Source organism: Entamoeba invadens (assembly GCF_000330505.1).
Source record: "Entamoeba invadens IP1 unplaced genomic scaffold scaff_1105074725195, whole genome shotgun sequence".
NCBI lineage: Eukaryota > Evosea > Mastigamoebida > Endamoebidae > Entamoeba > Entamoeba invadens.
In genome coordinates this window covers 306338-323180 of record NW_004440169.1, presented here as the reverse complement: position 1 = coordinate 323180, position 16843 = coordinate 306338, and the positions used below count along the sequence as shown (strand labels likewise).

The window sequence follows — 16843 nt, the reverse complement described above, 5'->3', positions numbered from 1 at the left end:
TAAAACTATATTCTTTCTATTTCAAACTAATAATAAAAAGGATACAGAATTAGCCCATCAGATTCTTCTTGACCACAAAGTATCTATTAAACCGTTCATACGCGTAGACGGTGTAGTCGAAGTCGATAGAAGACAGAGCGGCTTGTATGAGTGACCAAGTCCCCCAATAGAAGTGTGAAGCCAATTCAAACCATTTGACGTCTTCAAGTATCTTTTCTATCTCACCTATTAATTCTTCGGCAGGTTTTTTCTAATAATTAGTAACTTGTTGTGCCTTTTAAAGTGTAACAAACGTAATAAGCCGAGAGGTACATTGATATGAATCTCCTCTGAGTTTCTTGATTAGGGTAACTGTCCCAGTTGCACTCGAATCCGCACCATTCGCAAAAGTGATTTGCCAAATCGAAAGCTCTGTAGTTGTAACTGCTATACTCAAAGTCGATCAAAGAAACGCCGTCAGTACTTTTAATGAAGTTCTTCAATAACAAGTCGTTGTGGCACAAGACGACGTCGCTCTTGTCCTTCAACTTGTTTTCCAAAAAGACCAACTCGTCCTTTAACACGTTAATGGGATATGGCGTTTTCTTCTGGTCGACGTATTCGAGTGGGACGTTTGCAAGCCACTTTCTGAGTGTGACGAAGAGTAAAGGTGCCTTAACGAGTGGTGGGGTGATCTTGTGATGTCGAGCAATAGCGACTGCCGTGTCTTTAAAAGTCTTCAAATCGATTAAGTCGCCTAAGCAAAGTGTTCTCCCGGGGATGTATGAGTACACTACACCATTCAAAAACGTCCCATATAACGTAACAGTACTGCAAGCCTCGGTGACCAACAGTTCTTGTTTTCGATCAATGACGTACTCAGTATACGACCCGTACGTTCTTACATTGACAGAGAAGTTCGTGGTGGTGTCGGTGATGCACACCAACTTATTAGTAATCCCTTCTGTGAAGTGTCGGAAAGAGAACTTGTCTGGTTGTGTGTCTTTGAAGTTAGGGACTAACTTCTTGACAACGTATATGATCGACTTGGTAAAGTTGGAGTTATTCATTGTATCAATAGCAACAAAGAGTGATGGGAGTTTCGTGATTGAGTCTGGGGCGGGAGAGCGGAGGGAATTGGATAGGTAGTTATTGTAGGAAATCAAATGCGGGTAATGCGCTATTGCTTTAATATTGCGCTCTTCGCTTGGGATTAAGTCATCGTATGACATTGTGGTGTCCATTTGTCTCTTTTTTAAGTTGTGGACTGTTTAAGTTGGTTCTTTTTCCCTGTTCTGACAGATTCAATCACATCAATCAACATTCATGAACGGTTCTGTGTTGTCAAAAAAAAAAGTATCAAATTATAAGTAAATATCTAAAATTTTACCATTAATATTTAATTATTATAATTATTGTTTTGTTAAGTTGCTGTTTAAAAAGTATTGGTATTATCCAAGTGAGAAAAATGCCAGTGACGATTGTTGATAGAATAAATTAAGTGTTCAGAATATAAAAATGCAAAGATAAAATATTATTATTCAATATTAATAAATAAACTATATAAAATAGTTAAATATTCCATCAAATTAATAATTGTGAATTTTTTGACAACTTTTTTCGTTGTATTGTGGATTATTATCGTGATATGATTAATAATGATTGATCAAATTATTAAAATATAATAAAAGTGTCAAAGAAAATTAAAAATGCCTTAATATTTATAAAGTTATTTTGCATGCCTTTTGGCATTTCTTATATTTTCATTTTGAATATATTAGTTCAAAATATTATAAAATCATTTAAATATGTTTTTTAATATTATACTATATTTATTAACATTTTTTTATAAAATTATAATTGTGTAATTATTTTACATTAAAATAAAAACTTAAACTAACAAATATATTATTATAACCATTATTTTATAAAAATTAGTAATTCTCTTTAATTTTTTTTTAATTAAAATAATAAAAATATTTTTTCTAATTTTAAACAATTAAAAAATAATTTTTTGATTTTTAAAAATCACAATAACATTTTAAATAGAATAAATGTTATAAATATCGTTTTTTTTTCATATTTTTTATTAAAAACTTTAGTAATAATTTATTAGTATTTTGATAATGAATAATAGTAATGATTTTTAAGACTTTTCCAGAATGAGTTCAATATATTATTTAGTTCATAAACCTCAACATTTCATAGATATTTTGCCGTTTTTTGACATTAATAATCCACAGATCGTAACCACTTTTTACCACAAATACTTTTTTCTCACCTCAACACGAGAAATAATTATAATTAATAAAATGGTTTTTATATGATAGATTTATTAATTTTTTTTACCAAAATTAAACAAAAATAAATGAGTTATTTAACTTATTTTTCCAAGAAATTGTTTTGATATTTCAGGTTATTTTCAACAAAAAAACATAACAAAAATCAAAAAATAGTTTTTTTATATTTACAACTTTATACACAGCACTTTTTGCTATTCATTACCAATGTTATCTTTTTATTTTGTGATTGTGTTTTTATAATATTATTTGTTTTGTTATTTTAAATTGTTACACGTATTATCCAAAGGTCAAAAATCGCCGAATTCTTTTTTCCAAATTAACTCAATCCTCAAAAATCTCTGTTTCTCAATAATTTATTTTCAATTTTTGTTTATTAAAAACAAATTTATTCTTTTTCTTGAAATTACTATATTTTATAGTTATATATCCAGTAAATAAACCAGAATAAAATACAAAACAATAAAAATGATACAATTCTGAATTTTGAAGTCACTGATTCAAGAAAAACAGATAGAAAGTGAACAAAAATACACCTTGGCCTCATTATTTCCTCTCAATAAAAACGAATTGTGAAGTTCAACTTACAAATTCAATGAAGTGTTTGAACGGCATAATCTGTCACAAAAGTGATTCCCTTTTTTATGAAGAGCAGAACATCTCCTGTTCTTCCGTCACAATAAATATGCCGTACGCTCGTCAATGCCACACGTCTCCACATCAATTACTTATCGAAGTGAATACAGAGCAAATGTGTGACTCACAAATCGATGTGTTACTTGACATTATTGCTCAATATAAAGAATTAACTTCCTTTCCTTATGTCAGTCCAGTCGTTCACTTCCAAGAGACTTCTTACCCACAACGACTTTATATTTTAACTCCACAACCCTTTAACACTTCAATCCAAAATTATTTCGAAGAGAACAACGTCACTCCTTTCGAGCGCAATTCCTTTCTCTCCTCTTTGCTCGAAATCGCCTCTAAACTTCATAAAGACAAATTCGAGGACAATATATCCGTCGCACCTACTAACTTCTCAATCGCTCTCTTCGAACAACAGAACTCCCCTTTCCCACAACTCGCTCTCACTCCTCTCTCTTTCATTCTAAAGATGTTGTCAAAGCCGTCAAAGTCTAATTCCCCACAAAACACTTTTAATATGAAAAACACGTCGAACTCAACAAATACTGAAACAACTTGTGAACCAAAGAGTGCAAAGGCTTTTTCAAGAGAATTGAACACAATCATCGACCTTTTTGTCGACGAGAAGACCCCCAATTTCCCTTCTTTAGTTTGTTTATTATTCTTTATTCTATTGTACTCTTATAATAATTACTATCATACTCTAGAATAATATAGTATGATTTGATCTCCATTGAAATATACTTCATATGATACACATTCTATAATTAATTATACATATCAACAATACGGAATTGAGCAGTAACAGTGTAGAGGAGAAAATCAATAGACAGTGTGCTGAGGCTTCTCTCGAACTTTGTGAACGCGATGGACACGTGGCAAAAGCGAGTTGAAGTGAAAGAAGTGAATATGGACGATTACTATATCATCAATGAAATTGGGAAAGGGAAGTATGGGACGGTGTACCAAGCCCTAGAAAAGACCAGTGGGAAGATAATAGTGATTAAGAAGTCGTTTGGTGACAAGTGTGACAACTTGAAGAAAGAGGAAAAGATCATGGGGATGTGTCATCATCCGAACATATTGAAGTGCTATGGTTTTGGAAGTATCAAAAGCACATTAAACAGTGAGGAAGGGTGTTGTTTGTGTGTCGAGTATTGTCCGTTAGGTGATTTAACGAAGTACGTCGAGAAGCGGCAATTCAAGAATTATACGTTGAGTCCCTTTGAGGTCAAAGAAACGTTTGGACAGATTTTTGCGAGTTGCTCTTATCTTCGGAAGACGTTTGGGATCATCCACCGAGACATCAAACCCGAGAACTTTTTAGTATTTGAGGAGTGTCCCATGAAGATTAAGATGTGTGACTTTGGCTTTGCGACAAAGACTCTGAAGAAGATGGTGCATGGAGTGGGGTCACCTTTATATGCTGCTCCTGAGATAGTGAAGGGAATGGAATACACCGAGAAGTGTGACTTATACTCTCTAGGGTTAGTTCTCTATTTTTTAATGACAGGGAAGTACCCCTTTAATGTGAACAATTTGAATGAACTGAAAGAACGATTTGAAGGGGAAGAAGATATTGTGTTTGAGAGGAAAGAAGATGGATTAGACGACGCGAAAGACTTTGTAAGGAATAGTGTTGTCTTTGACGAGATGAAACGAATGGGATGGGACGAGGCGGAGAACCATCGGTTGCTTGTGGAAACGACGAAGTGATTTGTAATAATAGATTTGTAGTTTTCTTGTTAATACGACTAGTTACTCCATGGTATTAGTAAAATATAATATATGAAACTAATACGATCGAATGATAATAATAACTCAGAAAGGGAGTGTTTAGTTATGTCTTTTGTATGTCACAATGAGTCGAACGACCCCAGAAGAGTTGACTTGGGTGTATGAATATGTGAAACCAAGTGAAGTCATCACAGCGTTGAAATCGGAGATCAAGCCATTGTTACCTGGATAGATCACTTTTGTGGCTATAATTGCTTCGCCGTGTGGAGACAGTAATCTGTTGATTGCATGCGCTAACTTTGTGTGGTTCTCCGGGTTGTATGTGACATCAGCACCGATCACAAAGTCATAGTCGGAGGTTGGAAGTAAGTCCCAGTCGCCGGTGTAAAACTTGGTAGTTTCAAGGGAAAGCCCATTTGCTTGGAAATTGAGCTTAGTGAGGTCGATGACTTCCTTATTCTTGCGATTAGAAACTATAAAATTATAAATATATTAATTATAATTTATACTACAATCAGTTGTCTGAATTTGAGAAAATTCAGACAATAAACAATGTACGAATTTTGGAAAATGAAGATAAAGTAGGGTTTTGAAGAATACACAAACGTAGTCGGAAACATCAACTGTCGCACCATTGAGTTTGAGTAAAATGGAAGGGAGAGCCTGACCACACCCCAACTCCATCACCCGCTTGTTTGAAAATTTTGGGAGGGTTGTAGCAATGTGATTGTATAAATCATCACCACCTTCCCAAATCTGAAACCCACCTTCATAAACTCCAGCTTGAATCGTCTGAACAACTGACTGTTTGATCTTTTTCACTTGAGGCGGATTGGATGGGTATAACTCAGTATCCATATGGTTTGTTATTTATAGTTTATTTATAGATCAATTTACTATATTAATATTTTAATTGTATCTCATCTAATTGTAATCAACTTTTAATTTAGTGTCATTCAAAAATACTAAACATAAGAAGTGGAGTTTATTGTATATCGTAAAATAACGAACACATCACAAGTATACGAGTTTTGAGTTAAAAAATAAAGATCGATTAAAACCATGATTAAATGATAATAAAAACTATAAATTAAAATTATAAAAAATAAAAAAAGAAAACAAAAAATTACCAAACTCAAAAAAAAATAAAAATAAAAATCAACAAAAAAAGAAACTTGAAAAGAGTTCTTAAAATTCATAATATTACAAATGAAAATTTTAACACTTATCGCCTCGCTGATTGTGATTGTAATGAGTGTAGAACCGTGCAAAGTTTGTTTTTATTATTTGTTTTTTCTTTTTGTATTGAGTTCGTTTCAGCCAAAAATTAATTAAAATAAAAATACAAAATGAGATTTGACAAGTCACGTTGAATTCAAACAAACAAAGGTTGTAAATACAAACGATTGAACTTGATTTTTTGAGATTATGTGGTGTGGAACGAAGTGTATATATTTGGATAAAAAATGACACAATAGGATTGCGAACCGCGGTGTGATTACATGCATTGCTACGGGAAACAGTGTAAATGTCGAATGGTCCATTTGGAGCACTTGTTATCATCAATAGAAAAGAAGATGAAACGGTTAGAGGATATCGAGAGAGTGTTGCGGAAGGAAGTCGAAAGTGACATGAAAGATTTTTCGATACTTGTTGGCATCAGAGATAGAAAGTTGTTGTTGTGCAAGATTAGAACTGTAAGAAAGAATTTAAGAAAAATCTCCCTCCTCAAGGTCAGGTTAATCGCTCAAATGAGAAGAGGACTTGATATGGTTTCTTATGAAAACCAACAAAGACTTATAACATGTTTGTCACTGGAACACCGAGTTGTAATTAGACTTCGAAAGGTTGAAATAAAGGAAGAGTCAACATTTGTCCAATCAAGTGTACCATCAGAAGTCCCTTCGGAATCCAAATCGAAGAGTGAGGTCGTTAAAAACGAATCATCAGAAGTGGTGAAGAAAGAAAGCTCCTCTGTTGTTAATAAAGTGTCGTCGAATCCTCCACATGTTAGTAGTGATGTGCCAAATCCACCAAAACAAGAATCATCAACTATTCAAATACAAAGTTCAAGTAATCCACCAAAGCACCAATCTTCAAGTGTGCCAAGTCACTCATCGAATATTCCAAATCAGTCCTCTGGTGTACCAACACATTCATCCAGTATACCAAATCACTCGTCTAGTATTCCAAATCATTCTTCGAGTGTTCCTAACCATTCGTCTGATGTACCAAAACATGAGTCTTCTAATATTCCCAACCAATCATCTGGTATTCCGAGTCACTCGTCGAGTATTCCAAATCAATCATCTGGTGTGCCAAGTCATTCTTCAAATATTCCCAACCATTCATCAAGCATACCTAACCAATCCTCTGGTGTACCAACACATTCATCCAGTATTCCAAATCAATCATCTGGTGTTCCAAGTCATTCATCAAATATACCAAATCAGTCTTCGGATATTCCAACACATTCATCAAGCATACCAAACCACTCATCCAGTGTTCCCAACCATTCGTCTTCGGGTGTTCCAAATCAGTCCTCTGGTGTACCAAACAATTCGGAGCAACCACCAAAAGATTCGGAAATTCCACCACCTGGAGACAATTCAGAACAACCACCAAAAGACTCGTCTTCAACAACCCCACCATTCTCAGAAGTACCAAATAGCTCAGAACCCCCACACAAACACGATTCATTCAACCCACCAAAAATTGATTCAGAAATCCCGCCACCACCTTATTCCGACAATCCACCACATAAGGAAGAAGAGTTCTCGGAGCCACCAAAAGAGAAGTGCGAGAAGAAGAAGGATATCTTTAAGGAGGAGAAAGAGAAGTGTGACAAACCGAAGCGCGACATCTTTGTGAAGTATCATACTAAATGTGGCAAAAAGAGAGATGAGTTTGGTAAGATCACAAAAAGTGAGAAGTGTGAACGACAACACGAAGTGAAAATAGGCCGTATTACTGAAAAGTGTGACAAAGTGAAGTCTAAGTTTGATAAATTCAAGTGATCGATACTATTTATATTTTCTTCATCACCATATTGTTTTAAGTAGTAAAAAAGATAGAACCAGAATGATAAAAAGTAATGAAATGATGCGAAGAAATACAGCGACTAAAGTGTGAGCATGTCAGTGTGGCTCTTCCAGATGAGACCAAGGCAGATAAAAATCATTCCGAAGACCGTCACCAATTTGGCAATGTCAGTGAAACGACTACTACAAGGCTCTTGTCGTGTGTAATGTTTTTTCTTTTTGATCACGTGAGTGCGCTTGTCATCGATCTTTTTTGTTCGTTTAGTCTTCTTGTCTTTGGTGTCGTGTTTCTTGGTTAAATCGCATTTGATCTCATTTTCGAGCTCTTCGAGACTGTTCGAGTCGTTTGGTGCATATGGCTGGACGAAGGACGACTCCGTTGTTTTAGACTTTTCGTCTGAGATTTTTGAAGGTGTGTCTTTGGGGGTTTTCAGGTCCAGCAAAGTCGAAGTGATGATACTCTTGACGATGTCACAGGTGTTTTCAAACTCGACGAAATCACAAGGAGTCTCGACGATATCTGCTGAGGAGTCTTCGAATGTGTTGTCGTCGGACAGAATGACTGGATTTGATGGTTTCATGTTGACCTTTGGAATCAAGAGAGGAGTGAATAACGGGACTGTGAGTGGTGTTTGAGACACAGTTTTCAAGTAAAAGGAACGCTGATAATAAGAAGGTAAAGATTGGAGAACAGACATTGGTGTGTTATTTTGATAGTAGTATTATAAGTTTGTATCGCATTTTCTTTTTGGGGTGTTTTTTTTGGTGTTATTTGATTGTCTTTGAGAATGAAGGCAATTTCATTGATTATATACCATTGCCTTGATTTTTAAATGATTTTGCGAACATTTAATAGAAATATGCCGATAATAAGGTGATGAATTTTTATGTTTAACATGACTTCACAACTGTAAATCCTCTCAAAAGTGCGTATAATTCTTCTTGCAATCCAAGAAATCCGTTTTTATATTAATTTTACAGGTAAAATAGTGTGCTATAAATAACTTTATATTAGTTGTATAATTATGCAAATTTGGGAAGGTTTATTACCTATAAAAATCAACATGTCTTTTTACATATTTCAGGATTTTTATTTTGAAATTATTCAGGGTTTTATTAACCACCTTAACTAATATTTTTTAATTAATATGCCATATTTTATAATTTGACTTAAGTTATTATTAACATCGAATTTGAAAATGCCTCAACAAAGGTGAAAAGTGGATTTGATTTTTCTTCTTGACTTTAGACATATGAACCAATAATATAATTGATTTTATTATAAATATTAGTTTAATCATTAACAAAAAAATTCTTTGTTTATTTAAAAATTGAGACCTTTTTGCTTGACTTTGCGGGTTTTGGCTCGATAGTTGTTGACTTGAAAATAAACGAAAATAAAATTTAAATCATACATATTCTTAAAATATATCACGACATAAATAAAAATGTAATTTATTAGATAATTATATTTATTTATTATAAAATAAGTTAATTGTATTTTATCTTGAATACCACAAATATAAATATTTTAGTAAGATACTTGTTTTTATTATGTTATTTTTTATCATTATTAAAACAATAAATATACTATAATATTAAACAACTTTTTAGGGCTTCAGTATATTAGTTTCAATAATATTATATTAATTATAAATGTAATCAAACGAAGGTTTAATTTGAAATAACAAAATAACTGTAAATTATTTATAGAAAAAACGAATTTAAATTTATTTTTTCTCCAAAAATAATTTAAATTAAAAATAAACAATATATTAAAAAAAAATAATTATTTTATTAATATAATATATTATAATTAACTAACAATTTATAATAATTTAAGAGTAGTTTGATTTTTAAATGTTTTAATAAAGAAATCTATTATTTATAAGTAAACCATAACTTCTTTAAGTTATTTATAATATAGTTATATATATAGTTCAATTACATCTGACAGTTATAATTAAGAGTGTTAACGTGATAGACCACTTTTATGTGGATGGCTTTGAAAATCTTACACATTTATGTTGTAATTTCCATTAAATTTGGCTAAGAGTTTACAAAAAAATGGGTTTTTTGGACCGAATTCATAAAAAAGCGATTTTTTTGAAAGTAAAAACAGAAAAAACAAATTTTATTTTTAGTCAAAGTCATCTTTTACTTTTACCATTTAAACGAATTTGCCGCAAAAAAAAACAATTTTTGTTAAAATAAAAATAACACTAAAGTTTTTTATTAATTAACTTTAGTTTATTTAACTAATTGTATAAATTATATTTAATCAATAAAATTATTGAAATTGAATAATATATAAAATAACATATAATTTGTCATAAAAAACTATGGCATAGTTTACTGTGGATAGGCTAAAAAGGTGTGGATGGTAAATATAGATAGACAATCTTTATTATTACATGTGTTCAAAATAAGTAACATGACTTGTATTTTTTGATGGTTTTTGTTGGTATTTGTCGTATGTTTCTATTCTAATTAACTAGTATTGTTATGATTTTTTAATAACATAAATAATAACTTATGGTTACAATGTGGTAATTTGCCATTTAACTTTTTAAGGTTTTTATAGTAAAAATTAGATTTTATTTAACTATGTTAATAGAATTTGTTTTGTGATTATTCTGTCATTTTTATGTTCATTAATAATGTACTATTGTTATATAATTTATTGTTATTAATTAATAGTTTAGACATAAAACCTTTGTCTTTAACATTTTCAACAAAACCAGAATTAATTTAGGATGTAAAACCCTTTTTTATACGTATAATTTGCGCAAACTAAAAGAACTTTATTTAACAAATTTCAATTCCCAAATATTATTATTAAAATAATAAACTAATGAAGTGTTTATATAAATTACAATACTATTAGTAAAAAGTGATAATTAATGCATTTTTGAGCCACAATTAACAATTAAATAATATAATTGTTAATTGATATTAAAATTAAATATTTTTTAATGCAAAAAACGGGAATTTTCCCAAATTATAATCACATAAATCACTTTTGAAATGTTTTTTCAATTAAAAAAACGAAAAAAATAGCGTTACATGTATCAAATAAACGGGATAATACGAGTGACTTTCGTTAGTAATTTTATTTGTTCATTTTGATCTATTTTTATTTTACCACTCCAAAAAAGGCTGAGAATAGCGTTTTTTCTTACTATGAAATTATTGCAAATATTGGAAATACTCCTTATGGGGGTATTCATGTTTGTATATCATTTTTGTCCCATAAATGATTATAAATAACAATTATTAATTTTAAAAATCATAACATATGGTTTAAAACGAATATTTGGGTTTTTTCGACAAAAAAATAAGAGGCTATCCACACAAAATATTCCAATCCACAGGGATTCACAATTTCGTGTGGATACGCCCTATCACGTTAACACTCTTTAATAAGTATTTAATAGGTTTATTATTTTATTAAAAAAGGTTTATTATTTGAAAAAAATATGTAAATTATGATTAAAGTAAATAGGAAATAAAGTAAACATTTGGTCTTGTTCCAAATGTTTACTTAATATCGAAAAATGTCAACAGTCATTTCAATTCAGTAGACACCGAGTAAGACGGAGCATTGAAAAGAAGGCTTATAAAGACAATATCTAACAGTAAGTTTGTGCCACTTTGACGCGGATTCCCCTTTACTTACCTTTCGTAAGCTGGGTGGAAATGCATCCGTGTTCACACAGTATGAATAAGTAAATGGGTGACATGGGACGCACAAACAGTGGCTGAGAGGTGTTTCAAAAAACAATCGCTGCAAACACGTTATTTTGGTTAGAATGCAAAAAAAGCAGATTCTATTTTTTTGAATTATATAGTATATTTTAATAGTTTAATAATTATAAATTAGTTATAAATTACAAAAAACTTCTCTAATATTATAAATATACAGTATAATCCGGGTTTAATTCACTTAAAATATTTTGGAACTATCGGGTTTAATTCCACTTTTTTCAAGAAAATTTTTTTAAATGATTTTTAAATCAAAAATAATTGATGGAATTAACTTTCGGTAGTTTCATAGTTATAATTATTTAATAAATATTTGATTCAATCAAAAACAAATGATGATGGTAAAGGCTTTTTCATCGTCTCTAAAAATAAAGTTTTTTTAACTATTTAATATAATATTTTAATTAAAATTATAGTAAATGGGAGCTTGGGATAATAATTGGTCTGGTTCCCGAATTAAAAATGTGTCGATAATTCACCTCGAAACAGTGGAAACCGAGTGAGACGATAATCAAAAAGAAGGCACAGGCGGTCTGTTTGTGCACCCGTTTCACACACTTTCAATGTTATTCTTGCGCAGATCCCAAGGAACGCCCCGTTTGAAAAGGGAACCACATCAGCGTCCAAACAGTACGGAGGAGGAAAGTGGTGACATGGGGACGCACAAACAGTGACTTAAAGATGGACTTCCTTCAAAAAACACTCGCGGCAAATACTTTGTTAAGGTGATAATGAAACAAGTCTGTTTAAATAAATAAAAACGAATAAAACTCGAGTTTGTTATATTCGTTTTTAGTTATTCATTATTTTATAATAAGTAATTTATAATGTAATAGTACCGAAAAATAGTTCAAGAAACAAAAATAATGCATTTTTATTCAAAAACAAATATTCTGATTAATTTAGGTAAAAACCCAATTATTTTACATAAATTTGAACAAAAACAAGACTATGGTAATAAAACTCAAAAGTGTCGTTTTTATTATTTTTTCTTACTTCGGGTTTAATTATTTTTGAATGAATTAAACCCGATTATTTAATTAAACCCGGACTGGAATTAAACACGGATTATACTGTATTTAGTTTTTTTATTAAATAAAAAACTATTAAATTTTAATAGACTTATAGTAAAAATATAGATTTAATCAAAAAAATTTAGATTTATTAATTGAAATAGCTTCATTTCATTGGATTCTGTAATATAGTTAAACAATTTAAAATAATTTGTCCTTATTTTATAGTAAAATGATTAATAATAATAACAAAATAGAAATTATAAATTTGCTAGTTAAAAAACAAAATGTTTTCATCACATTTATTATTATTTCATATTTTATATTCCCAAAAATAATTTTTTGTTAAACAAAAGCTTTATGTAAACTATTAATTCCAGTAAAAATTATTATAAAAACTGATTAAATGAATTATTTGTCTAACCATGAATATATCCAAAATAATAGTTTTAAGTATTATACATAAATAATAATGTATTAATTAATAAATAATACAAGTTTTGAATATTGTAATAATTACCATTTTTCAGACAATTAGAACAGAAAAAAACAAAAGAAAAGTCGGTTCTAAACGTTAAAATTTTTAATCAAATAATAGTAAAGAAAAGTCTTAACAAGGTGGAAAGCCACAAAAATCCCAATATATCTGCCATTTCACTATTTACAAAAACCACTGAATTTTTGGCGTATTTGACACACCCAAAAACACAAATTAATTATTTACTGATTGAGAAAAGACCGAAAAGAACTGTAAAAAGCACACAAAATGTCGACCATATCCAGTGTGAGTGAAGAGACGGACACGGAGACATTTGAAGTTGCTGCTCTTCTAGTGTGTTCGATCTTTTTGTTTACACTTCTTACAATGATCTTTGTTCGAATAGTTCCATTTTTGCACATCTTTTCTGAATCGATTGTGTCACTTTTTATTGGGATCTTAGTTGGTTTAGTACTTTTAGGTCTTCACTACGGTGGAGTTGAGTACATATTAGACTCCGATAATTTTGCCAGTATTTTCCAGACCCTTCTTCTTCCACTTATTATCTTTAATGCAGGGTTTACGATGAAAAAGCGGAACTTTTTCAAGAACATCGTTCCTATATTGTCATTTGCAGTTGGTGGGTGTGTCTTGTCGTCGTTATTGATAGGCTTTGGGATATACGCGTATACCTTTATAGATGTGGATTATATCAGAGTGACTAATATGAATATGTCACAAAGTCTTCAATTTGGGACTTTATTAGGGGCGACGGATCCAGTAGCTACATTAGCTTTGTTTCTTGAATTAAATGTAGATCCTTTATTGTACTCATTAGTATTTGGAGAGAGTGTTTTGAATGATGCGGTGTCTATAGTTTTGTTTCATACATTAGACTCTTCATTGGACCAATTCACTTTTGTCGACTTTTTAATCATCATAGGAGAATTTCTATTGAATGTCGTGGGGTCCCTTGCTATAGGACTTTTTGTTTCATACTTCTCTGCATTCATCTTTAACAAAGTGAAGAGTATGCACATCTCTGGAACATTCAATTTATTAATGATTTTATGTGTGGCGTTTATTGGGTATTTCGTGTCGAATTTACTTGGAGTGTCAGGCATTTTGACAATATTTGTGTCGGGAGCTATTATGTCACATCACCACTGGTATTCAATTCCAGAAGACCAAAGACCAGTCCTCTATACATCAGTCGGCACGTTGGCGTTTGTGTCAGACACTTTGACTTTCATCTCCGTCGGAGTCACGTTGTTCAACCCACACAATTTGAAAGGAGAATACTGGAATCCACTCTTCATGCCTTACGTCTTGTTTTTGTGCTTCTTCTCAAGAGCTTTAAACGTCTTCCCCATTTCTTTCCTCATGAATTTCAGAAAGAAAGCGGCTAAAATCACTTGGAGACATCAACTGATGTTGTGGTATGCCGGATTAAGAGGGGCAATTGCTATCATTTTGGCTTTACAAATGGGAAACCCCCTTATCGTAAATACTACTTATATGATCGTCTTGTTCACTAATGTGGTGATCGGGATGACTACACCTTTCTTGTTAAAATTAATGAAAATTAAAATGGGCGGTGCTGAGCCACTTAATGTCAGAAACATCACAGCAACAGAGAGTCTTGAACTGGAAGAATCTGCTCCTGGAAAGAAAAAAGCTTTTAGAAAAATGTTTGTAATGTTCGACGAATTAGTCCTTAAAAAATATTTCGGCGGTCAACCACGAAACGAAAAAGTTTGTTCTTTCTATTTCTTTGATATAATAATATTATTATTATTATATTATTATTTTTATAATAATAATAATTGTTATCTATTATAGTAATCTAATTATAATATATATTAATAATATAGGATCTTGTCAAAATCGACCCAGCTCTTGGTAGCTCAAACGAACTCGAGACTGATAGAGAAAAAGTCGACAGAAAGTTTAGAGAAAACCAAAACGTAAAAGAAACTGTTGATAATATCCCAGAAATTAGAGAAACCGTCCCTCTCATCCCAGAAGAAGAAAAAAAATAAACTACTTTATGAATTTTTTTTATTAGTAAATCAATCAGATGCAAACTATATTTCATATTATATTGGGTTTTATTAATTTATTATTAAAAACCATTTAAAAATTATAATTGTATTATTTTATTAATATGGAAAATAATACAAATAAATTATTATAAATTCAAAAATGGTTTAATTAATTATAATAAAAAATAGTACTTATATTTTTTTCCAATAAAAAGATAAAAAAATGTGAAACCCCAAATGTAACCCTAACAGAACTGATATGTTTAATAATGAGATTGGCCGATCATCAAATACGAAGTATTTTAAGTTATACATTAGACTTAAAGACATTTTCCCGAATGATAGTTTTGTCGAAAAGGGTATCTCGTTTGATCGTTGAGATGAGGACAAATCCACCATTTCAACTGGAACCGAAAACACAAAAAAATTTTGAAAAAATCATCTCATCAATTTTTCGGATTTTTCCAAAGATAGAAATTTTAAATGTCACTTCAGATTTTTTGCCGTTTGACTTCTCTCATTTTGAGATTGCGTCAATCAACGCGGTGCCAATGAGCGACATTTTCCCGAAAAATATTCCACACGATAAAATTGTCACATTTTTTGGAACTGTTTCACTTTTTCTCGAAAAGATTTCACTTTTCACAAAACTTGAAAATATCTATTTAGTCAATCCCGAAGAGAACCCGGCGAGTGAAATGATCTCCAAATTGGAAAACATAGAATTTCCGCGCACCGTTAAATTTGTTGAGTTTTGTTTAGAAGAGGAGGACAAAACTAAAATATTTTTCAACGCAAAAATCTTAGAGAAATTGAAGCAATCTGGTGCTCACATAGTTGTCAATCACCCTGAGATTACCGACGTGTCAAAAGAGATTCGTGAAATGATTGGTGTGCAATATACACATCTTTACGCCGCAAATTTCTATTTTGGGAAGTTTGATACTCAAATCATAGTCTTAACATCCCACTTTAATAACTTTTTTGAAGATTCCAAAGCTAAAACATTTGATTTCAAAGCTTTTATGGAATTATATCTTCCATACTCGTACACAGGAAGCCAAACTGAATTTATTAAAGAAATGACAAGTCTGAGTAAAATCAATTTTGATACAGCGAAAATTCCTTTGACCATCCCACACAGTGCAACTAAATTAGTGTTAGACTTTCCGACAAAAGACATTCGATTTGATGGCAGAGAAACTCTTAGAGCACTCCAAAAACTGCGCATACGGGACTTCCCGAAAAGGGTAGAATTTCCTTCTTGTTTGAAAGAATTAGTCATTGAGGACTTAAGTCGGAAGCCTCCAGAGTTGATGACTTTGGAGTTGGAGACCCTCAAGATATTTAAATGGAAGAACTTCCCACAGATCTCGCGGAAGATCAAAAACGTCGTAATTAAACGGTCGTTACCGTGTGGGCTGAGTCTTCCGTCATGTTTAGAGGTGTTAAAAGTAGCTCAGTGTAATGAAATCATAGAATCAAGACGGTTGAAAGAGTTATTTATAGCAGAAGGAAATTGTTTGAATGCGTCATTTGTTCCGACTACATTAGAAGTGTTGAGTGTTTCTTCTATTAAAGAAATTGACATCGTCAAATTGAAAAATCTGCGCGAGGTCGACTTACAAATCTGTGTGAACAAAGACGAGCCGTTTGACTGTGGGAAATTGAAGATCCCAAAGAGCGTCAAAAAGATGAAAATCACGATGGAACTTGCGGAAGAAGATTGTGAGACGGAAAGCGTTGTCGACCAGTTGAAAATGTACTTTAGATGGGTGGATGATCTCAATGTAGTCGATTCATTCTTGTTGTAATGTGAATGCATTTGTATAGTATTTTA

At 31.4% G+C, this 16843-nt stretch overlaps 8 protein-coding genes across 8 annotated transcripts; 5 read left to right on the top strand and 3 right to left on the bottom strand.

The window, feature by feature from the left end:
- Window positions 1-49: 49 nt before the first annotated feature.
- Window positions 50-1211, bottom strand: EIN_275000 (ethanolamine kinase, putative; the record flags this gene model as incomplete). Its single annotated transcript, XM_004254636.1, has 2 exons — window positions 50-250; window positions 294-1211. 2 exons carry the CDS (start codon window positions 1209-1211, stop codon window positions 50-52), a joined length of 1119 nt encoding a protein of 372 aa, XP_004254684.1.
- A 1663-nt stretch (window positions 1212-2874) lies between these two features.
- On the top strand, window positions 2875-3636 carry EIN_274990 (hypothetical protein; the record flags this gene model as incomplete). Its single annotated transcript, XM_004254635.1, has 1 exon — window positions 2875-3636. One exon carries the CDS (start codon window positions 2875-2877, stop codon window positions 3634-3636), a length of 762 nt encoding a protein of 253 aa, XP_004254683.1.
- A 155-nt stretch (window positions 3637-3791) lies between these two features.
- Window positions 3792-4640, top strand: EIN_274980 (calcium-dependent protein kinase, putative; the record flags this gene model as incomplete). The annotated part of the gene is made up of 1 exon (XM_004254634.1): window positions 3792-4640. One exon carries the CDS (start codon window positions 3792-3794, stop codon window positions 4638-4640), a length of 849 nt encoding a protein of 282 aa, XP_004254682.1.
- Window positions 4641-4760: 120 nt separating this feature from the next.
- Window positions 4761-5519, bottom strand: EIN_274970 (hypothetical protein; the record flags this gene model as incomplete). The annotated part of the gene is made up of 2 exons (XM_004254633.1): window positions 4761-5120; window positions 5268-5519. 2 exons carry the CDS (start codon window positions 5517-5519, stop codon window positions 4761-4763), a joined length of 612 nt encoding a protein of 203 aa, XP_004254681.1.
- A 644-nt stretch (window positions 5520-6163) lies between these two features.
- EIN_274960 (thioredoxin domain containing protein, putative) lies at window positions 6164-7678 on the top strand (the record flags this gene model as incomplete). The annotated part of the gene is made up of 1 exon (XM_004254632.1): window positions 6164-7678. The coding sequence occupies one exon, from the start codon at window positions 6164-6166 to the stop codon at window positions 7676-7678; it is 1515 nt and encodes a 504-aa protein (XP_004254680.1).
- A 104-nt stretch (window positions 7679-7782) lies between these two features.
- Window positions 7783-8400, bottom strand: EIN_274950 (hypothetical protein; the record flags this gene model as incomplete). Its single annotated transcript, XM_004254631.1, has 1 exon — window positions 7783-8400. One exon carries the CDS (start codon window positions 8398-8400, stop codon window positions 7783-7785), a length of 618 nt encoding a protein of 205 aa, XP_004254679.1.
- A 4846-nt stretch (window positions 8401-13246) lies between these two features.
- Window positions 13247-15000, top strand: EIN_274940 (sodium/hydrogen exchanger, putative; the record flags this gene model as incomplete). The annotated part of the gene is made up of 2 exons (XM_004254630.1): window positions 13247-14713; window positions 14833-15000. The coding sequence occupies 2 exons, from the start codon at window positions 13247-13249 to the stop codon at window positions 14998-15000; spliced, it is 1635 nt and encodes a 544-aa protein (XP_004254678.1).
- A 272-nt stretch (window positions 15001-15272) lies between these two features.
- EIN_274930 (hypothetical protein) lies at window positions 15273-16817 on the top strand (the record flags this gene model as incomplete). Its single annotated transcript, XM_004254629.1, has 1 exon — window positions 15273-16817. One exon carries the CDS (start codon window positions 15273-15275, stop codon window positions 16815-16817), a length of 1545 nt encoding a protein of 514 aa, XP_004254677.1.
- Between the last annotated feature and the right edge of the window lie 26 nt (window positions 16818-16843).